This window comes from Otolemur garnettii, unplaced genomic scaffold, assembly GCF_000181295.1.
Source record: "Otolemur garnettii isolate 467f Iridium unplaced genomic scaffold, OtoGar3 scaffold00074, whole genome shotgun sequence".
Lineage (NCBI taxonomy): Eukaryota > Metazoa > Chordata > Mammalia > Primates > Galagidae > Otolemur > Otolemur garnettii.
Genome location: NW_003852469.1, coordinates 6,336,444 through 6,359,919, shown reverse-complemented (window position 1 = coordinate 6,359,919; position 23,476 = coordinate 6,336,444). Strand labels below are relative to the sequence as shown.

General features: G+C 43.9%; 1 protein-coding gene across 1 annotated transcript in view; it reads right to left on the bottom strand.

Annotated features, from left to right (window-relative positions):
- Positions 1-23,476, bottom strand: part of PEBP4 (phosphatidylethanolamine binding protein 4) — a 196,037-nt gene that overhangs the window by 83,446 nt on the left and 89,115 nt on the right. Inside the window, exon 3 of the mRNA XM_012807691.2 lies at positions 9,411-9,509. Within this exon, the coding sequence (XP_012663145.2) occupies positions 9,411-9,509 (99 nt within the window). The remainder of the gene's footprint in view (positions 1-9,410; positions 9,510-23,476) is intronic.

Genomic DNA, 23,476 nt, shown 5'->3' with positions numbered 1-23,476 from the left:
TGAAATGCAATCTCTTAAATTCTCTGAATTTTCTGGATCTGTTCCTAATTCAAGGCCAAAGTCAACTCCTATCTCCACTGTTAAGTTGCGCCAGAGTGGCACCACCCTCACCTTCCATCCTCCACCTACTAACACCCATCCATCCATCCCTTTCTTCATGCCTTTATTCATACATTCATTCAACATTTATTGAGGGCCTTCTATGTTCCAGGTGCTGTGCTAAGTGCTGGGGATATACTATGGGTAATATACACTTCTGCTCTCCAGGAACTCATAATCTCAGAGGGAAAAGAGATGCATATATAATAATAAGGGCGCTGACTGAGGTTTGCCTGGGTGTGGTAGGAGCACAGGCAGGATTGACTAACTCCGTCTGGGGTGTTGGAATAAGCCTTTCAGCAGAGGCTACAACTGAGCCAGAATCTAGGGGGAGGAGGAGCTGCCTCACCTAGAAGAGGAGGGTGCTCTCAACTCTCCCAGCTCTCAGAGTCTGAAGAGCCCACGGAGAGTTGACTCCAAACCACTGGGTATTGCTTTCTAATGACTGCCTGTATGTTGGCCCTGTCTTTCCAACCAGACAGCAGAAAACTCACATTTTAAATTCCTAACACATATTCATCGTGTACTTATTTGTTTGTATTTTATTTTATTAACTAGCCATAGTGCTGAGCTCAGTGCAGGTCAAACAGCCGGTCCTGACACCTCCCTATTAAGTCTGATGCCCACTGGTGGCTTTTTTTCCCTCAAGGTCTTTTAATGCTCTTCACATGGACAGCTCGTTCTCCTGGCCAGGACCTGTCCAGCCTCACCAGAGTGACACATGTTCCATGTCTGAGCATTCCCTGGAGAATTCAGAGTGACAGAAGAGGAAGGAGCAGAGAACCCACATACATGTAGCAACTACAAGTGCCAGATGCTGTGTGCTGGGCGTTTCACAAATTCGATCTCATTGACAATCCCGCAAGGTCGATGTTAGTCTCCCCCTTACACAAGTGAGGAGACAAACTCAGGGAGGTAGACACTGTGCTCACAGGAACCAAGAGCATTAACCTCCTATGTCCACACTGCACTTGAAGGGGCAGGTCCAGAGTTGAGCCGTGGCAGAGGTGGACATGGCTAAAGGCAGAGGGACCACCAACCTCACACTTACAACAGCACCACTCCCTCTCAGCACCCACATCCGGCCCTGATATAAGGTGCCACATGGGCTAAGCCTAGGTCATGGGTGTGGAACCTGCCTAGACTCTAGACAGGCAATACGGCCACAGGAGTAGGGTTTGGGCAAGAATCTCGGCAAGTGTGACATCTCGGGCACTTGAGCTGCTTCCCCACTCTGGGCCTCAGTTTTCCCGTTTCTATTACCTCCCTCTTAGGGCTAAAGACCACATGAGATGTTTGTGGAAAGCACAGCACTTGGCACCACTTGCCAAATGTGCAAGTGCTTTTTCTTATTTTTCTTCTTCCTCTTCCCTTTCTTTTTATTCTTTCTTTTTTAATTCTTCTCATTGCTAATATGCTACATGGGTATAACTATAACCTATTAGTGTGTATCAGAGGGCGTTTCCAGGTAGGAGAGGAAATACGGTAGGTGGAGACATTTTTGGAGGGGCCAAGGGACGCATCTTGCAGGTCACCCGCACCAGCCTTCTATCCAGTGAGGAAATTTCTAGGATAAGGAACATGCTTCTCTACGGGGTACATGCTCAGTTTCTAGGCAGTTCAAATTCTTAGAAAGTTCATCCACACATAGGGTCAAAATTGGCTTCCTTGTAAAACTTTCTGCAGTGTTTTTTTTTTTTTTTTTTTGAGACAGAGTCTCACTATGTCGCCCTTGCTACAGCGCTGTGGCGTCACAGCTCACAACAATCTCAAACTCTTGGGCTTAAGCGATTCTCTTGCCTCAGCCTCCCAAGTACCTGGTACTATGGGCACCCACCACAACGCCCAGCTATTTTTTTGTTGCAGTTGTCATTGTTGTATAGCTGGCCAGGGCTGGGTTTGAACCCACCAGCCTTGGTGCATATGGCCGGTGCAGTAACCACTGTGCTATAGGCACTGAGCCCCCTCATTGGTCTCAATTCTGCTTTCCAGCTATATTTCCTCAATGCTGCAAAGGCAGTCCATTCCCATGCTTCCCAGGGTTGCCCTATTGGGCTAACCTTTCCTATTTCTGGCTGACGTGGACCTGATAAGGTTTCTACAGAGCCTCACCATTCCAACTGCTTTCCTCACATTGGTCACCATCCCTCTTAAATTAATGTAGCCAGAAGACATTTTTCCAGGTGTGGTGTAAACAACACAAATGGTTAGAACTTTCTGAGATCAAGAAAGGATCACTGTGCCCAAAGATGCTGCCAGCCACAGCCCGGCCCCACCCCTTCTTCCTAAGAGCACCTGCTCAGGGGTGGGTGGCCAAAGCTCAGTAGACAGTCAGTGCCCAGGTTCTTCATGTTAGGGTGAGGATGAATTTGGACTGTTGGTCTCAGTCCCATCCATTGTATAGCTTTGTCCATGAAGGGGAGCCAGGCACCACTCCTGGCCCCCTCAGAACTGAGTGTAGAGTTGGGTGAGCAAGACTACACTGCTCCCTTTGGGGTGTTGTGTGTGTGTGTGTGTGTGTGTGTGTGTAAGAGAGAGAGAGAAAGAGTGTGTTTTCTGCCTGATCCAGGAATTCTCCTGGATGGCAGAATTGGTTTCCATAACGACTTTCTGATATAAACATATTTGATAAAAATAAGTTAACAGCGGAGCTGAGTTGGAGCACAGAATCTCAGAGTGGAGAGAGAGAGAGGGAGAGAGAGAAAGAGAGAGAGAGGGAGAGAGAGAGAGAGAGATCTCGAAGAACAACATTTTCTTTTTAACTCCTCCTAGTCAGCCTCTTTATACACGCTTGCTATAAACCAACTAAAAAGCTTTGTTTACCATATTCTTGTATGTACTGGCTCCTTTCCTGCCTAGATACCTCGCATTCATATTTCCTCTCTCTCTCCCTCTCTTTCTCTCTCTCTCTTTCTCCTTAGTTACCTGAAGCACTACAGTACGTATGGGATAATATGATAAATTCATTTCCAATTCACTGCATTATCCCTTGAATATTTTAATGACTCATTGAATGGAGTAAAAAAAAAAAAGCTATTTCAAATGAACAATTATGCTGCATTAGTCTAAGGGCTGATTATATTTAAACACTGCTCACATGGATAACAGGACACAGCGACCTCAGCATACAAGAGCTAATTTGGCTCTTATCTCCAAATAATTTCACATCGCAAATTACCATGAAAACCTAAAGGGCTTTAAAAACATTCATCAAAAGATAATATTCCACTTTGTAGCAACATTTTATTTAAATTATTTTGAATGGGAGTGAAGGCATCTCTGGGGTGGGACAACAACAGCAGAGTGGGACTGAGTGATAAGGAGCTGGAGAAGGGCTCTGGCTTGTGTTAAAAATAGAGGTGGAAAGTGTTAGGGAGGAAAGGGCTATGGCCTTGAACATGGGATGCACACTATGGGCCTGACTATCTCTTAAGCCCAGCCCCACGCCCTGGCTGTGGTCTGCAATGACTCCAGAGGGCCTGCTCTGGTCCAGGGAGTCACAGCACAATCCCCAGAGGTTGGATGATGGGACTGACCACCTCCTTCTGGCCCCCAATTACCACCTGTACCAAAGCTAGCCTGGGTCATGCTGGGCTCTCCAGGCTGGGCCTGAATCTATCTGGACACAGAAGAGGGGTGAGCTGTGCTGGGCATTGCCTGGAATTTTTACTTTGCAAAACATGAATCCAATACTGTAAGAGATGTCAAAGTTAAAGGAGGTTCAGGGAGAGAAGCACATTTTTTTAGGTCCTTTTATTATGCATCAGGAGCCCGCGTTGAACTCTGGGAAAGAGATATCATCATCAAGCCCATTTTAATGGCAAAGACACTGAACCTGGAACCGCCTCTGGTTCATTTGACCCTAAAGTTCAGGCTCCCTGCCTTTTATAGTGGCTGCGTACCAGTCTGAATTATAACCTGGGCTACCTCTGCGTTTTCCCCACCAGTAAATGCTCTTTATGGCCCATTTGAACCTACATGCTCTTAGGGAGCTTAAGTCACGCCTTTCAGTTGTTTGTTATGTAAAATGGACCCTCCCACTACAGGTACGAAGGCTGGTCAAAGCACCTATAGGCAAACTACATGATATTAGCAATAAAACAGAAGCTACCGTTTTAAATAAATAATTTTTAATCCCATTTCCTTGGGTCGACCTCTTCATCTGAATTTGTGATACTGATGAAGATTGTTTATTCTGTTTATCACTAGCTAGGTTCTGGGTCTGTAGGAAGTCACATCATATAATTGTGCATATATATGTATGCATGCATGTATACTCAAATTTCTACCAGATCTGCTGCTCCATTGACGAGGAACAAGGATAAATGTGCCTCTCTTTAGGGAGGACGCGCCTCTTTGCATATGTAATTCCCTTTTCTTGTCTCAACCCTGAAAAGCGAAGATTTCTGTCAGTTTTACAGAGGAGAAGCTGCAGTCTCAGGGAGGTCAGGCGACTTGCTTGGTAACGGGGCTGGTGGCTTAAATATAAGTGTCCTGGCGCACACTAACCGTATAGCTAAGAAGCAGTGAGCTGTAGCCCTCCCCTGTTTATTGGGTTTCCCATTCATCTTATTCACCTAACACTTAGAGGTCCTTAAAAACATCTCAATTATAGAAAAAATTAACACCATAGAAATGGAGACAGAATAATGACCCCTTCGAGGCCCTTTTAATTCAGCCCGGGATCAGTTGCATTTACAGCTGCCAAAGGTTGAGGGCACTGAATGAAAGGCAAACATGAACTTGGTGGTTTCCTTTTCTTTCTTAAAACAAAAAAGAGATTCAGGGCAAATTTTAGAATCATTGACAGTTTCTAGGAAGATTTTCTTTTTTGGAAGAAAAAAGGTACTCTTGTCTCCTTAATTGTTCTAGGCGTTCTTTGTCACCAATCATGATATTCTTTGTGGAAAGTATTAATATACCATCTTCCTGTGTTCAATATTCCCATTAACAATAAAATGTCTAATGAACATATCTGCCTGCAAAGCCCTGAGCACTAATTTCAGAGACAAATAAAAGATGAACCGATAAGTATTTCTTTTAAAGTGAATGATGCAAATTAATTGATATCTTAATGAGGCTTCAGGACGAAGATTCTGAGTTAGATGGAACCAGACAGAAAAATATCTTGGAGGAAAAGCTGAGGAGGTAGGTGGGGGAGAAAGGTGTTACCTGTCAATATTGTGTTAGAAATCTTTTTTGCTCAATGACGTTTCAAAGAAGAGGCCAAGAAGGACAGCATGCGTTATGTATGGGTCACTGCTGCTCTAGTCTGGCCGGGTTTGGGGACTGAAGTCTAGTCTTGTTCTTGAGCTAATGTGAGCCCATAAGTATAGGCTGTCCCACCCCTAGGGAGCCCCCAGGACCTTTGGAATACCACCACTGTGCCGCAGACTCCTTCCTTGGTCTCTCCAGATTAGAGCCCCTATACAGGCAGAACCTTCCTCTATTTTGTTTGCATTTGTAACCCTAGGGCTACCTATACACCCACCTTACAGAGACAATAATAATATCACAGCAAGCAATTGTATAGGGCTTACTATGTGTTCTGAGTATTGTTCTGAGCACTTTACTTTAAAAAAAAAAACGAAACTCAGTTAAGCTTCATAACAATAGTGTGAGGTAGGGACTATTATTATCTCCACTTTACAAGTGAGTATACTGAGGCACAGAAAGGTCGAGTAACTAGTTCAGGATCACACAGCCAATTATGGTGGATTAGGGATTTGAACTATGGCAGTCTAACTACAGAGTCCTCAGTCTCAGTTTTTCTTTTTGTTTTGATAGGATCTTGCTATATGACTGTTGCTATAGTCTGTGATACAACCAGACTATACAACCAGTTTCAGAGTCTTGGGCTCAAATGATCCTCCTGTCTCAGCCTCCTGAGTAGCTGGGACTATTGGTGTGCACCACCATGGCTATCTAGAGTACTTTCCTTTAACCACTGTACTATATTCAATGTATATTTCTTGAATTGAATGAATAAATGGGTACCATGAACGCCTAGTCCCTACTGTTGAGCCTCTAACTTCTAGTTTGTATTTAAGTTGTCCACAGATTAGATATTTAGCCTACTTTACGCCAAATACCACAAGTCGCTCTTTGTAGAAAGGGTTGGACAAGCTACCGATGTTTCCTGTATTCCTAAAAACTGGTTGCTGTCCTGTTTCAAGCTAGACAGCCTGTCAAAAAATTTACTTCTACTGAGAGATTCCCCTGGCTCTGGCCTGGTCCACCATCTAATCCATCCTAGACCCCTAATATCAAAGCCAGCCTAGGTTGCACCAAGATTTTTTCTGTGGTCATTGTGAATCCTAAGGCCATTGCCACACCATGTCTGCACTGACTTTCTGGGCTGCTTGGATAATGAGAACCTGTAGGGTGTAGTTTTATGAGGTTCAAAACACTTAGCAGGTGTGATTTGTTTGGCAAGACAGTGTTCCCTGAGGAGAGTTCCCTGGCAGCAACTGGCTATAAAGGTGGTCAGAAGTAGAGTCGGTGGAGGGAGGCGGCACCTGTGGCTCAAAGGAGTAGGGCGCCGGCCCCATATGCTGGAGGTGGTGGGTTCAAACCCAGCCATGGCCAAAAACTGCAAAAAGAAGCAGAGCCCTGGGAGTAAGTATGAGGAGGGGTCACTAAGGTTATGTTTCCCACCCTACAGAGGGGCGTGGTAGCTCCATGTCCCAGTGGGGACGATGAGGGAGATAGAAGAGACGGCATGGTACAGAAGGAGGGGTGTGTGGTTTGGATTTGGGGCATGGACTGAGACTTACCTCCATAACCCAGTAGCTGAGAGGCTGCCTCATTCAACCTCTCCAGCCTTTGCCTGCCCCACAACAAAATGAGGACCACATCTAGTTCACAAAATGACTATGAACTTCAAAAGTTTCAAAAGTGCTTTTTGCTGAAAAGTTCTTCTACAAAGGAGTGATGTGAACAATGGCCAAGGCCTCCCCGCGCTGGACTCTGCAGTTTTCTGTCAAGCTGCTGACGCCCCTGGATGCGGGTTTCTTTCAAGGTCGAATGAAGGACAAGTTTGGCAGACATGGCCCAGGAATGTGCATTTTAACACGCTTGCCTACTGACTTGAATGCACTCTGCTGTTTCAGACCGACTCAGCAGTGCTGAACACGGACACAGAGGAAGTGCTCTGGCTTGAGCAGAGCCCTCTCTTCCTTTGGTCACAGTCCAGAACCTGAGACCTAAATGAAATTGGTTGACCCTGTCTTTGTGGCTGGCGGAATTTGGGGGCAGGTGGGCAAAGCCAAGTGGATGTAGCTGCCGCTTCCTGCTGGATGCTTAGATGAGGGGAAGAGGGGTGAAAATGTGACTGAAACTCAACCCGGCCAGAGCGGGAAGGCCAAGGGCTGTACCCGGGCAGGTGGTCTTAGTAAGCCCCATGGCTTAGCAGCCTTGCCTGACAGCTGCCACCTGCCAACTGCTCTGCTTCTAAGCTGGCTGCTGAGGCCAAACCCATGTCTACAGCATAGAGCTCAAGTGAGAGGTCTGTCCTGAGAAAGGAAGGGGGATGGTTAACAGGTGGGGGCTGCAGAGAGGCAGCCTCATGGGCCCAGGCCCCCCGACTCTGAAATCACCCTATCCATAACTGCTTTTGCAGTCTAGCCTCTGGAATGCCCAGTAGAGCCTTCTTGTAGGAAACCCTGGGTGTGTGGGGCAGACTGGCTGGGGACCTGACCTTGACAGCATACTCCTCTCTGAGCCTCTCACCCTCTGTGACTTCAAGGGAGGCCCAAGCCCAGAAAATGACAAAGCTCTAGACTGGGGGGAGATACCATTTATTTCCCTTTTGTGCCCTCTGGTTCCTTCCATGCTCTGATGGCTGGGCCTCCCTGGCTCTGCCCCTTTGCATGTTTATGGTGTTTCCTGTGCTCTTTGCCAGGCTGGAGAGGTGCGGCATATTGGAGACCAGCTCTGGCACTGCCCAAGAAGCTGCTGCTCAAGGCTTCCCTGAGGAAGCCCCTTCCAGTGTCATGACCAGGGCTGCCACTAAGGAGGGCTGAGGAGGGCTGTGCATCTGAGCTTCCCAGAAAAGGCCCAGGTTGCAGAGCTAGGGTTGTTGTGCGGGTAAATCCCCTCACTCCAACTCAGTGGCTGTGAGAGTCCCTGCCTGGAGAGTCAATAGCCAGTTCAGATTGACTCCCCTTCTTCTGCCCATTGGTCTAAAGGCAAAACACAAACTCCTTATATTCATGGAATTCTCTATTTTCCTAAGTGCTCTCAATGTGTTCCCCCACTGTCTGATCATGACAACCACACAAAGTCAGTAGCAATGTTCCCATATTACAGATGCAGGGGAAATCTCAGAGGGGTTCCTGGTGACCTGATAGAGGTCATTGAGTTGGTAACTAGCCAAGATCCAAATCAGACCCAAACTTAGTTTTTCTAGCTCTGAGTTCCACCATCCCACAGAGTTGATTCCTCTGCATGCTCTTTGCAAAGGCCACCTGTGGGTCTTCTAGGCATAGAATCGTGACTATTTGTGGCTGGTACTGACTTCCCCAAAGTACAGTAACAGGCACTCAGGAACAAGGATTCAATGATCAAGTGAGATTGGGAAATGAATGCATATTACATAGTTCATATTAGGAGAGTAACTCTCTAAATTTGAAATTGAAATGGGATTGATTTAGTTCAACCCAGAGCACAACTTGTTTGGCAGTAGAGACTCCCCCCACACACACACACATAATTGCCCACCAACAATCCACCAAAGGAATATACTCTGAAAAGGGTAAGACAGGCTCCTTTACAACTATTGTGACAACAAAGACACAAAGATAAGGGGCAGCCACTGTTCCCCGTACAAAGAAAAGGAAATTGCATGCCTCTTCCACATGCCTGGCCCTATGAGCAACCCTCACCAGTTCTGCAGCATGGACTATACAGAATCCCCTCCATGCCAGTAAATGCAGTGGTGCTGGAGTCCATTGTTAAAGTTTCAAAAACTGTGTGACTCAGTTTTTACACTATTGGTAGCTTCAACTTGACCATGGTGGGAGAATTTATTCCTATCATAAACAGCAACAAACACTAGAAATCAGGGCTTTCCCTCCTGCCCTCTTATCCTGAGAGCTGGTTTGCCAGTGTACCACTAGCCCTGGGACATTTTTGAAATTGTCAGAAAACTTGGGAGGGCTGTGACATCTGAGTGCCGGGGCAATCTGTCACAGAAGTGCTCACTCAACCTCGTCTCCAACCCCTTGAATGACAAGTGGAGAACTTTCACGGGATGATAACCTTCTAGCTACAACCCCACATGACCAGAAAGCACCTCTTGGCCTGCTTACCGTGATACCCGACACCAGCCAATGTCTCCAGAATTTCATTATGGGTTCTGACCTGCTAGGGGCATCCGGATCCACCATCATCAGGATATAGGTTGAGCCCTGTAACATACACACCAAAAAGTAATGTAGTATCCTGGCTACAAGTATGGCAGGGCACTGCCCAGGGGGTGGACTCTCTTTTGAGCATCATCCCAACCAAAAATGTGCGACCAGCCACTGTAGGTTCCCACCCAGTTAGTTCATCTTTGTTCTCATTCCTCTTGTGTCATGTGTTTATTCTCAGAGAAATGTAGCCTGTGAAATAGCAGGATATTTGGCTTTTCCCTTATTTAGGAAGAATAAACCCAACAGGCATATTTACTAAATACCTGGGAGTCCCTAGCACCATGGAGGAAACAAAGAAACCTCAAACAGGGCTTCTGTCCTCACGAAGCTTCCAACATAGTTGAATGGACTTATCTGTTAATTCGGCACACCTGTGAGAACTCACTCCAAGTGAGGAATTATACCAATCGCATTCATCCCCTTGAAAAGTTATTTATTGAACACCTACTATTGCCAGGAGCTGTCCCAGGTGCTAGGAAGCCAACAGAGAACAAGACAGTAAGAGCCACACTTTCAGGAAGCTTTGCTTCTAGGTAAGAGACACAGATGATAAAAATAGATAAATAAGCAAAGAAATGTCTAGATGTGATTACTGATATGATGAAAATAAAACAAGGTGGGGCGAGAGGTGGTAAGCATCCCAGGAAGCAGAAGCAGCTGCTACAAAGGCCTCCAGGTAGGAAAGAGGTCGGCTTTGAGGAACAGAAAGAGCACCTTTGTGGCCAGGGACATGCAAGAGGAAGAGCCAATGGCAGGTGCAAGAGATGGCCAGGACCAGGCCACAGGCTTCCTAGGTCTGGGTGAGAAGTGGGACTTTATTCAAAGCACAACACAAAATAATTGCAGGGTTTTAGGGAGGTCAGTAATAACCCTGATTTATGTTTTCAGGAGATTGTTTTGGCTACTGAGTAAAAAATTGATGTCTGGGCTCGGCATCTGTAGCTCAGTGGTAAGGGTGCCAGCCACATACACTGGGGTTGGCAGGTTCGAACCTTGCCTGGGCCTGCTAAACAACAATGACAACAACAACAACAAAATAGCCAGGTGTTGTGGCAGGCACCTATAGTCCCAGCTACTTGGGAGGCTGAGGCAAGAGAATTGCTTAAGCACAAGAGTTTGAGGTTGGTGTGGGTTATGACACCATAGCACTCTAATAAGGGTGACATAGTGAGACTCTGTCTCAAAAAGAAAAAAAAATTGATGGCTGGCAGGAGGCCAGAGAGAAAGCCAGGAGGCCAGCTGGGAGACTCTTGCAGTAGTATAGTGAGGGACGGTAGTATCTTGGGCTAGGGTGGTAGCAATGGAGATAGAAACAAATTGATGGGTTGGAGAAGTATTTTTAGATAGAATCAATAGTTTGCTGATGGACTGGCTAATAGAGCAGTGAGAAGGGGATAGAGAAAGAGAAACTGAACTGATGACTCCTGGGCTTTGGGCTTGAGCAACTGGGCCAGTTAGTGGCACAGAGAAAACTTGAAGAGCAAGATGCTTGAAGGGACAATTCAGTATATATGTCAGAGTCTGGAGTTTGAAGGAGAGATCAGGACTGGGTGTATGGATTTGGGAATCATTGACATGCAGATGGCCTATGAATCTGTAGGGCAGGCACAGAGAAGAAAAGAAGTCTCACAACTGAACTCTAGAACATGCTAACATGGAGAAGAGGGAGGATCTAGGAAAGGGGATGTGGAGCCCAAAAGGTGAGGGGAACACCTAGAGAGCAGGTGTCATGAAAGCTAAGACAGAGAGTGTCTCAAGGAGAAAAAAGTGACCAACTAGTGACAAATGCTGCTGAATGGCAGGGCTAAATGAGGACACAATTAAATTGCCACAAGTGTGGCAATCTGATTTGACAACTATCAAATAGTTGTCAATATAGGACCACCCTATCTTGAAAAGCCCAGTTTCAGTGAAGTAGAAAGGACTAAGATTTGACTAGAATAAGTTGAGCTGATATGGGAGGTAAGAAATTGGAAATAGCTACTAAAGATGCTAATAAGAAAGGAAGTTTTGGTATGGACAGCTGAGGCACAAGTGACTGGTACTAGAGAGAAGAAAGAGTCAAGAGTTTTGTTTTAAGAGATGTATGATAGTCAGGAATCTTCGTAGGCCAATGGAAATGATCTAGGAGAAAGGGCGGTATATGGCAGAGAGGGGAAAGAGGGTGGAGGGGATAGAACCCAGAGAGAAGGTGGAGGGCTAGATCTCTGGTAGCAGCAGAGGATACTAGTTCAGATGCAAGAGAACTGGCAGATGTGATGGTGAGAAACAAGGATCTATTTTCCAGTGAATTAGAGGCAAGGTCACAGAGGAAGAGGGATTATAGGAAGTTTGAGGACTGAGAAGAAGGTGTGAAATAGTCATTTAAGAAGGTGAGAAAATTAATATACATAGAAATGCAGTAAGGTCATTAGGTAATATGATGTTCTACAGTTGTGTACTATTTAGTTGTTCAAGAGCAGATGTGGAATAAGTGGTAGGTGGGATTAACTTGGATGAGGGGAATTCAGGCGTGTGGAGTATGGATTGTGAGGTGACAAGACCCCCACAGCCTGAGGGGTGTGTTCAAGGAATGGCCACAAACTGCTTCTTCTCTCTTCTTAAAACAACCATAGTCCTTTCTCCTTACTTCCTCTGCCAGAAGTCATCTAGCCTCTGTATACTATCCTATCTTTTGCCAAAAAGCACACAACCTTCACCCCCTGAAGTTAATCCTCACCCCATGTACTAAGATTCACATTACTAAGAATATTGTTTACCATAAAACTCCTTATACTTATCCAGTTACTTCTTCTCCGCCTTGTAAGATGAAAATATTCCCACTCCCTTTCCTTACTGATTTGCAACCTTGTTTTGGTACTATATAAATAAAGCTGTTCACATTGGTAGGTGCTGGCTGCAGTCATCAGCTGTGTCAGACCTTCCCATCCCAACTCTTATCTTTTATGCAATCTATGTTTCTTGTGTGATTTCTCAATTCCCCGCCATTCTCCCTCTAGTTCATTTACTCTTCATGCTGGTTTGCAAAAGGGGAGGCAGAAAGAGAAAGAAGAGAATAAGAGGAATAAAGACCTAGCTGCTCTCAACAGGGAGAGACAGGCACTCCCCACAGCTCCAGGATGTTCCAAGTGCTTGAATAGAGGAGCATCTACCAAGGACTGAGAGAACAAGGAGGAGGGAACCTAAATCTATCTCAGGAAGGCTCTAGAGCAGTGATTCTCAACCTTCCTAATGCCGCCACCCTTTAATATAGTTCCTGTGGGTCGCACACAGGTTGAGAACTGCTGCTCTAGAGTTATCTTTTGAGCTTGATCTCCAAGGCTGAGCAGGTAAGGGATCAGGAAACGGCCACTGTAGGTAATAGAAATGGCTTGTACAAAGGCATGGGGTGTTTTGGGGAAGGGCTAGGCCATAGGGCATCTGGAAAGAAGTGGTAGATGGCAAAGCTGTAAAGGTTTTGGGTGCCAGACAATAGAAAGCCTTGGGTGTCTTAAGTTGTTTAGAATTTATTATAGCACCAGGACCCACTGAAATAGTTTGACTAGAAAACCAATATCATTATAGGTGTCATGTGTACTGTAGGAAGGCATGTGATAAGGATGGAGTGAAAGATGAAACCAGAGCAAGAAAAAAAAAAACAACTTCAAACCCTAATAACTGTGATACTCAGAAAAATCACAAGGCCTTCAATTCTAAGAGCAGTAACAGAGATAAAGGAGAGAACCCACAGCCTGAGGTGACTGCCCAGGCAGGTGTGGGACAGGAAGAAGCCCAGCCTGAATATTGTTTGAGATTATCTCCAGTCGTAAGGATGATGGTACCCTGCATTAGGAATAGTAAAGCCAGGAGGACAGTAAAATGGTGAATTTGATGTTGAAACATACAGGCAGAGACTTTAATGAGGTTAAAGCTCTCTCAAGCTTCAGCCAGTGGACATGGGAAAGGATGAAACTATCAGGGGGAACTTTTCCAGTGAGAACAGAAGATAGACTATGGTACTTGGAAACTCAAGGGTGAGAGTTGGGAAAGTCTGAGGAGAAGGGAGTTAGGATGATGGCCAGGGAAGCATGGCATCGTGGACATAAGAGAGAAACAGTTTAAGGAAGGTGTGGAGGTGGTATTGATGTCCTGGCCATCAGGGGAGATGAGGACCACAAAGAGACCATTGGTTGTGAGAATGAGGAGCAGGGGGATCTATGGGCAACCTTCTAAAAGTGAGTAGTTTCAAGATAAAAATACTGACTTTTGCATTTCAAGATCTGAAAGAAGCAATGAACCACATATTAGGTGCTTTAGGAAATTAAATAAAAGAATATGAAGATAAGCCCAGGAAAATCTCCAAGGACTCAGAAGGAAAGGGATGAAACTATTAGGGAAAAAGAGATGAAAATATTAGGGAAAAGAAGGGAGAGAGAGAGAGAAAGAGGGAGAGAATGAAAAACACCAATAAAATCCCACAAGAAAAATGTATATAGTGTTTGATACATCTAAGAACTGGTTCTAATTAAAGTAATAAGTAAAAAAAAAAACAAGCATAAATACAGTAAAAGAAGACATAAAATCATCTACACTTTCTTTTCCTTTTTTTTTTTTTTTTGCAAATAACATAATCAACTACATGAGAACCCAAAAAAGAATCAACTGGAATCAAATAGACTAATATTCAGCAAAGTAAGCAGCTATAAATTATACACAAAATCAGTACTTTCCTGCATACTATTAATACTAAGTAGATTTTTAAGATCCCATTCACAATTGTAACAAAAAATGTAAACTGTCCAAGAACAAACTTGATGAAAATGCAAGATTATATAAATAAAACAAAAACATTATTGATGTGTATGAGAAGGAAATATGAATAGATGGAGTAAGAGACACAGTGCTTTTAAATTGAAATAATCATTTTGCAAAGATGTCAACAAATGTTCAATTAATTTGTTTATCTGGCATAATTCCAATTAAATCCTAGATAGATATTTTGGGAACTTTACACCATGTTTCTAACGCCCAGAATACATGCAAAAAATAAGTAAATAAAAGAAAAAGATCAAGCCAAGGGGATATTGAAATGATAAAATAGGTATGGAATTGATTTTGTAGCTATTAAAATATCTCATAGAGCTACAATAATTAGAACAATGTGGTATTGATTTAGGAATAAATAAGTAAAGGAAGCAAAATAGAAAAGCCAGAGAGAAACTCACGTTTTCAATATATGTGTATATAATATGTGATAGTTATTTAATATTATATTACTTATAAGACAAAGTTATTTCAGATGAGTGGGGAAAATATATTTTATAAATGCTGTTGGGCAAATTAGCTCACTGTGTAAAATAAATAAATGAAGGTCTCTCTTTCAGATACCAGAAAACTTCCATATTTAAGTATAAAAATGAAAAACAAGATTTTAAAACTGATTAATAACATAATATTAAATTTATATAATGAAATACTCTACTAGAATCATATCTTTACATACTTATATGAGAAGATATATACAATACACTCATATGTGAAATAAGCAAGTTACAGAACAGTTTTCATGCTATAATCTCAAATGTGCAGGAAAACTTTATATAACTTTATATATATATATATATAGATATATTTGCATATGCATAGAAAATGTCTGGAAAAATATACACCAAACTGTTAACAGTAAATGGCATGAAGCAAAGATTGATATATTTAACTAGATATAATTTTGCATCTTTTACATGGCAAAAAAATATGAAATAAAATTCAAAGACAATAAACTGCCCCAAATAGTTGCAATATCTATGGAAAAGGGTTAATATGCTTAATATATAAAGTAATTTTTAAATAATAAAAAGACTAATAACCCAATGGAAAAATACACAAACAACATGAGTAGGTAATTCATAAAATAGGAAATACAAATGATCGATGAACATATGAACAAATATTCAATTTCACTAGTAATAAAAGACACACAAGAAATAAAATCCAATCTTTGCCTACAAAATTGACACTTTTTTTTGTTTATGCTCAGGGTTTTTAAGGTAGAAACAATGGGTAGATTACAAAATTCTATGTATCTTATGATCTCACTGTCTTATAAGAAAGAAAGAAGACCCCCAAACATACATCATACCCCCACATGTACACCCCTCCATGGAAAGACTACAAAATAGGAAGTTAAATGTTGAATAATGATCTCTAAGTGACAGGATAATTATAAACCTTATTTTCTTCTTTGTGCTTTTCCACATTTTTCAAAGTTTCTTCAATAAAATGTGCTGCTTTTACACTTAGAAAAATAAGATTTGTACTTAAAAAGTCACCGTAAGAAGTCCCTGAACTGGCTCAGCGCCTGTGGCTCAAGTGGCTAAGGCACCAGCCACATACACCTAAGGTGGCGGGTTAGAATCCCCAGCCCAGGCCCGCCAAACAACAATGATGGCTGCAATCAAAAAATGGCCGGGCGCTGTGGCGGGCGCCTGCGGTCCCAGCTACTTGGGAGGCTGAGGCAGGAGACTCGCTTGAGCCCAGGAGTTGGAGGTTGCTGTGAGTGTGATGCCATGGCACTCTACCCAGGGGGATAGCTTGAGGCTCCGTCTCAAAAAAAAAAAGAAGTCCCTGAACTCTCCTCCTGTTCAAACAATAGCCAGGGAGATTCTTCTCAATGGGAGGCTGTTCTTCCTTCCTTATCCCTACTTCTCCCCACTACCTCTCCTAAAAAAGGAGGCAATTGGCCAGTCTTCCTTCTGGCATGTGAAACTCATTTCTGACCGTGGCAGCCCACCCTTTAAGCATAGCCAACAAAGGGATGTGCAATTGACACTTCCAGCAAAGGAATTGTCTCTAGAGATTTTTGTATTTGCCACGTGTCTACTAGCCTGTTTTATACTTCCTTGGGGGACCACACAGACCTGGCCGAATGCTGGGCATGTTACAGGTACCCACGAATGCTTGTTGCAATGTGGGCTGCAGATCTTAGCTAATCTTCTCTTTTTCGGTTTACTCCCCTCAAATGAAGGAACTGGGCTAGATGATATACTTTCCCTTAGGTGCTAGTATCCTTTTGCTGGAATCTGAAATATCTAACATACTGTGAAAGTAAGCCTACTTATATGATCCAGTAATTCCATTTCAGGGGATTTGGGAATTAAAACCAGGGTGTCATTGCAGCACTATTTACAATGGCCAAGATTTGAAGACAATTCAAATGCTCATCAATGGATGAACGGATAAAGAAATTGTGTTATATACATGTAATGTAATACCATTTAGCCTTAAAAAGGAAGGGAATACTGCAATATGAAACAACATGGATGAACTTAGAGGATATTGTGCTAAGGGAAGTAAGCCAGTCACAGAAGGACAAATTGTATGATTCCACTTACATAATGTATTTTTAAAAGTTGACCCTCACAATTATCAGAGAAATGCGAACCAAAACTACCTTAAGATACCATCTAACCCCAGTGAGTATAGCCCACATCATAAAGTCTCAAAGCTGCATATGCTGGCAAGGGTGTGGAGAAAAGGGAACACTTTTATGCTGCTGATGGGATTGCAAACTAACACAACATCTTTGGAAAGAAGTATGGAGAATCCTGAAAGAACTAAAGTAGACCTTCCATTTGATCCTGCAATCCCATTACTAGGTATCTACCCAGAAGAAAAATAATCACTTTATCATAAGGACATATGCACTAGAATGTTTATCACAGCTCAATTCACTATTGCCACGACATGGAATCAACCCACATGCCCATCAACCCATGAATGAATTAATAAACTGTGATATATGTATACCATGGAATACTACTCAGCCATAAAAAGATGGAGTCTTTACATCTTTTGCACTAACCTGGATGGAGCTGGAGAACATTCTACTTAGTAAAGTATCACAAGAATGAGAAACCAAGTATCCAATGTCTCAATACTAATATGAAACCAGTAGATGAACAAATACTCACACAAGAGAAAAATACAATTAAATTAGTGGGAGGGAAGGGGAGGCGGGAGGGGGGTTGGCAAGCTCTCACCTAACAGGAACAATGTAAGGATTTATGGCACAACTCCTGGGTGGAGGGCACAACTACAATTTGGACTTTACCTAACAAACGCAAACAATGTACTCTAATTGTCTGTACCCTCATATTAATCTGAAATTTAAAAAATAACATAACAGTCAAACTCGCTGAAGCAGAGAATAGAACAGTGATTTCCAGGAACAGGGGTAGGGGGACATGGGAAGTTGCTAATCAGTGAGTATAAACATTCAGTGATGCAAGATTAAGTTGCAGAGAGTGGCAGTATGAACTTGTGCCCATATAGCAGTATTGTATTACACACTTAAAATCTGTTGAGGGTAGTCTAGGTGTGGTTTCTCATGCCTGTAATCCCGGGCCAAGGTGGGAGGATTGCTTGAAGTGAAGTTTGAGAGTAGTCTGGGCAATATAATGAGACTCTGCCTCTACAAAAATAAAAATTAGGTGGGCATGGTGGGGTGTCTTAGTTGTGCAGGAGGCTGAGGACGGAGGATTGTTTGAGCCCAGGAGTATGAGGTTACAGTGAACTATGATTGTGCCACTGTACTCCGGGCCTGAGTGACAGAGTGAGACATGGTTTCTAAAAAATTAATAAGTAAATTCATGATATATGTTTCCTTTACTCTGATATCCTTAAATTTCCAATCTCTTCTCTCCCCAACCCTCTCTGGGAGGTAACTTTCTCAGTGATAACTTCTCAGAGAAAACTGAAGGCATCATGTAAGTTCTTTGAGATCTGCTTCAAGGCCTGTATCCCCAGGTGAACCTGCTCTGATCTCTTTTTCTCCTTTCCAGTTATCTTAGAGAAGCTGGGTGATCCAAGCCTTGAGAAGGATGAACTCACTTTCTCCCTGCATGCTTTGGATCCCCTCTCACCATCAGTCATACCCCCTCTTTCATGAACATTCCAGTCTCCTATTCCTCCTCCTCATTGCAGGGGGAGGAATCACACTTTCATCTTTAGAAAAATGCCTTCCTTGACCCCCATATCTCCCTAGCTTCAAAGGCAAACTCTGTGAAAGAACTGTCAACACCCTCTGCCTCTGTTTCCTTACTTTCTACTTAGTCCTTATCCCACTCTTCCCCCATCCCTTCTGCTGCAGTCCTTGCTAGGATCACTACGTCCACGTCACCAAATCCAGTGGATGTTTTCCAATCCTTATCACACTGGATGTCTCAGTTGCACGTGGCATGGTGGGCCACCCCTTCTTTATCAAAATATCTTTATCCCTTGACTTCTGTGATTCCATATCATTCTTCTTCCTCAAGCCTTGTTATGCCAATGCTGGATCCTTCTTTCATCATCCTAACCTCCTTCTCAGGAGTATCAACCCACAGGCACATTTATTTCTCTAACCCAGAGTCTCCTCTGAGCTCCAGACCCTGTATGTCCAGTGACCCTCTTCCCATCTCCCCTTGGCTATTTCAAAGCACCTCACACTCATCATGTCCAATGGGGCTGCCTGGCCTTCCAGAGATTCCTATGCCCTCCTTCTACCTGGTGATGCAAACCAGAAACCCAGGCGCCATCTTTGCCATGATCCTCCCTTGTGCCTTCTTCTTCCAAATTACCACCATCTGTTGTCATTTCAGCTTCCCAGCAGCTCTCAAATCCACTCATCCCTCCCCCAACTCCACTACCACCATGTCAATCCAAGTGGTTATCATCTTTTGTCTTGTCTACTGGAATAGCCTCCTAAGCAATCTCTTTATATCTTCTTTGGTCCCCTAATCAATTCTTTGCCCTGATCCAGAATACTCTTTCAAAACACAAATAAGATCATATCATGCTTAAAATCCTTCTCTGCTTTCCATGGATCCTTAATGTGACCCACAAGTCCTTGATGTGTTCCCATAGTCTTCCCACCTCTCCTTGTATCGGTGAACACATGCGCCTTGCACTCTGTATTCTACTCTCATGGGCTTTCCTATTTCTAGGATTTGCCTTGCTCCTTCCCACCTCACTCTCTGCCTTTGCATATGTCTTCTCTGTCTGAAACACATCCTCACTGTCAACTCACCCCCTGGAATCTAGTTAACTTCTATTCATGCCTAATGACTCAGTCCAAGGTCATTTCTCTGGAAAAGTGTTCCTTATCTGCATTTGAGGTTAAGTTCCTTTGTTAAACATTTGCACATTTCTTTCCATCAGACATTCATCTCAGTTTATAATCAATAATATATTCACTGGCATAATTTTTGATTAATGTCAGAGTCTGCCACAAGACTATATAGCCTCCTTGAAAGCAAAGATAGTGTCTATTTCTGCTCACCATTATATCCTCAGTAGAGCACAGTGTCTGCACACAGTTGATACTCGATAAATATTTTGAACAAATAAACAAAATATACAGTAGAAAAAGTTGACTATCCAAAGGACTATAACAAACTGGTAAACATACAGAGGTCAACATAAGGAACTGGGCCTACTTTACTGACATATACATATGGTTCATGTCTGGTCTATGAAAATTAGATCAACTTAAGGAGGTAGTCAATGTAAAGAAGTGTTCAACTATGGAGATTTTACTGTATATTGGCCCAGGTGGTTCACTTATTCATTTATTCATTCAACAAGCATTGACTGAGCCCCTGTCATATCCTAAGGACCACTCTAGGGGCTTAGGATAAGAGATGAAAGAGGCACAGCCTCTGCTTTTGATGACATATTGGTCTGAAGGGGATCTGAATGTATGTGCAGAGAATCGTAGTACCCTTTGGACTCTAACCAGACATGCATCTAGCACTGTGGAAGCAAACCTAAGGAGGTGATCAACTCTGTCTGGGGTGACTACCAAAGCCTGATAGGATGTTACCTCTGAGCTGGGTCCTGATGCATAGAAATGTGTCCAGGAGGAAGGCCATACCAGTCAAAGGAAGGTGCACATCCAAGTTTTTCAGTGTATATGGAGGGTAGAGTTCACAAGACAGAGGTGGAAAGGAGAGAGGCAGCAGATGAGGCCAATAGGACTGATGGGGCAGATGGGCACATGCTGGGGTGGGTACAAGTGCAAAGGTGGGGTGTGGAATGAGTAGGGTGTTGAGATCAAAGTTAGGTTGGAGTGAGAATTCTAACTGCAGTGGAAGGATTGGAACGCACACCACAGGGCCTATGGGGGCTAGCTGTAGGGGGTTAATCCATGTGAGGATGGGTCAGTATAGCATAAGAGTGGTCATTCCTGGTCACATGTTTATGTCTTCTGAAATTCACATGGGGAAGCCCTACCTCCCAAGGTGATGGTATTAGGAGGTGGGGTCTTTGGGAAGGGATTAGGTCATGAGTATGGAGCCCTTACAAATGGGATTAGTACCCTTATAAGAAGAGACCTGAGAGAGCTAGCTTCCAGTGTAGACAGTGAAAGCTACAAGCCAGGAAGCAGCTCTCACCAGATGCCAAACCTGCCTATGCCTTGGTCTTGGACTTCCCAGCCTCTAGAACCATGAGAAAAAGTGCTTGTTGTTTCAGCATGCAGTCTATGGTACATTTGCTATAGCAGCCCAAATTGACTAAGGCAGATGGCCAAGCAGAGGGGCTTTCCTGATGTGGAGATGAATGTTAGAGTCTCTGAGGTCTTCTCCCTCCACCTTGCCATGTGAGGAGTCTGTGTCTGTCTTTCCTGGAGAGGAGGAATGAAGTGTTCTTAGAATAGAATGTGATCATATTTCAGCAGACATTGAGACAGTCCTGAGTCCTAGAAGTACTAGCAAGGAGGGGCTGATATTAATCATGTTTTTTATTTCCTGTGTTTTCTGAGGCTTTGATCACCTGGGAAGATTGACCCTCTCAGGGCTAACTAATTACTAGAGATAGCAAACATTTACCCCAGAATATGCTCTTCAAATAAAAATCAACCAACCCATCTCCTCGACCATCTCCTTTATCAGGCTGAGCCACTACTTCCAGCTGTAGTCATCCCAGGGCCAGAAACCAACTAGCTGCTGCCCCCATCCCCAGAGCTTACCAGACCAGCCAATCCTAAGCCTGTCTACCCTGACTTGCCCATTCCTTCCTGTGGAAACCACAATAAATGTTCTTGCCCATATTTCTCCTTGCTCCCTCTGCCTCCTGACCAAACCTGGTGCTTACCACATGACCCTACAGAATGTCTCCTGTTTGCAAGGAGTGAGTACAGCCTTCTCCCTTCACCACTATCATTTCCTTCTGCAAGTCCTAGGTGCATGTGAAAACAAGGCCCTGACTTCTTAATGATCAGATGTCCATCAGGCCCACATGTAGGCTACAAGAACTTCGGGAGAGTCTAGCACTGCTGGCTCCCATTCTCTGATAGGTTTGTGGGTGTGACCTGTTGCCTTGAATGGGAGATGGAGCTGACCTGACCAGGTTAGTGTTCATGGTCAAGTTGGGTGCAGAGCCCTTTTCTCGAAGGCAGTGGTTTTGGCTGAATATTAAATTACCAGGAGAGTTTCTCAAAGCTACCAGAGCTGGGCCCCATTGGGTAGAGATTTTGATTTAAGGGAGAATCTAGGTGTTGGTATTAGTTTGGAACCTAGCTGACTCTAATGCAGTGTTAGGGACAAGAACTATAATCCTGGAGGCCGACTTCCCAAAGTACCTGGCCAAATCCACCTCTGGCTACAACCTCAGTTTCTCTCTTCTTGCTTGGGGTGCTTAGTTCAGGGAAGACTATGTGCCCTCCACATAAAGAGGGCAGATTTCTCCCGACCTTCACTGGGCCCCTTGAAGCTTGGATCCTGGAGACGAAGGGGCTCGAGCACTTAATTGAGATGCTTAAGTCACAAACATGAGTTGCCCTGCGCTCCCACTATTCATGATCATGTTGGTTGGAGTACAAATTTAGCCCAGAGTGGGCTGGTTGTGTTTGAGCCTCCCCCACAGAGTTCTGTATGGGAAATCTAGTTAAGAGCCTTCTTCCTGGGGGAGGCTGAGTGTAACAGCTGCTCCTCGCCAGGGCTGACAGGCCCACCAGGATGCAGGCTGGGTGTTGCCCCCTGTGCCTAAAGCCTTTCATCCCCAAGGACCTGCTCACATTTCAGGCGGGTATCCAGCAGGCCAGACTTTCTCTCCACAGCTGCTGCCAAAAGTACGTCCTGGGCTATGTGGACAGAGGCACGTCCTCCAGGAGCTGGGCTCACATCACACTTTGGCACCTTGGGAAAGAGGTGTTGTGTAGTCACTGTGGATCAGATGTCTTTCTCCTTGTCTACCTCTAGTATAGAAGCTGGGAAGATAAAATACTGGATTTACCAGCCTCTGCTGCCCCCGAGGGCATGTTCTGACCAAGAAGATGGAGAAGATAGTCTCTGGAGACAGATTTCTTCCTGAATAAAAGGCCAAGTCTCCTTTGGAGAAAGTCTTTGGTGTCATTTGTTGATGACATGTCATCCTAGAACATGGATGTGATATTGGATGTATAGCAGCCATCCTGTGACCAAGAGGGGACAAGTGTGAGGCTGAAGCCCTCTGTGCTAGGATGATGAAGCCTAGAAAGGTGGGAAGAACCTAGTCCTTGAGTTGCCCTATAGGCCCGGGATTGCCAGCTCCTAGATTTGTTGTTGCATGAAACAAACCAACACATTAGGCTCCTCAGGCAGAGACTTTTCTTCCTTGCACCCAAACACATTCCTTTTGACAAGTGATTGCCAGAGGCTAGTCCTCAGAAAGACTGATGTGGCAAGGTTCTCATGTTAACAATAGATGACCTGGATTCGAGCCCCAGTTGTACATATAGGTTGTGTGTTCAGGGGGTTATTTACTCTCACAACGGGGTAGTTTACTGATCTGCACAATGGCAATAATACCTGTCTCACACAACATGGTTATTCTAAAAATAAAATGAGTTACAAGCGTGAAAGTATTTTTAAGACTGTGAAGCAGTATCTATGGGTTAGGCTTTGTTACTGTGAACAAATGGCACCAGCATTTGTTTCCAGTGGCCCCTGGAGTAGCAGTTACAT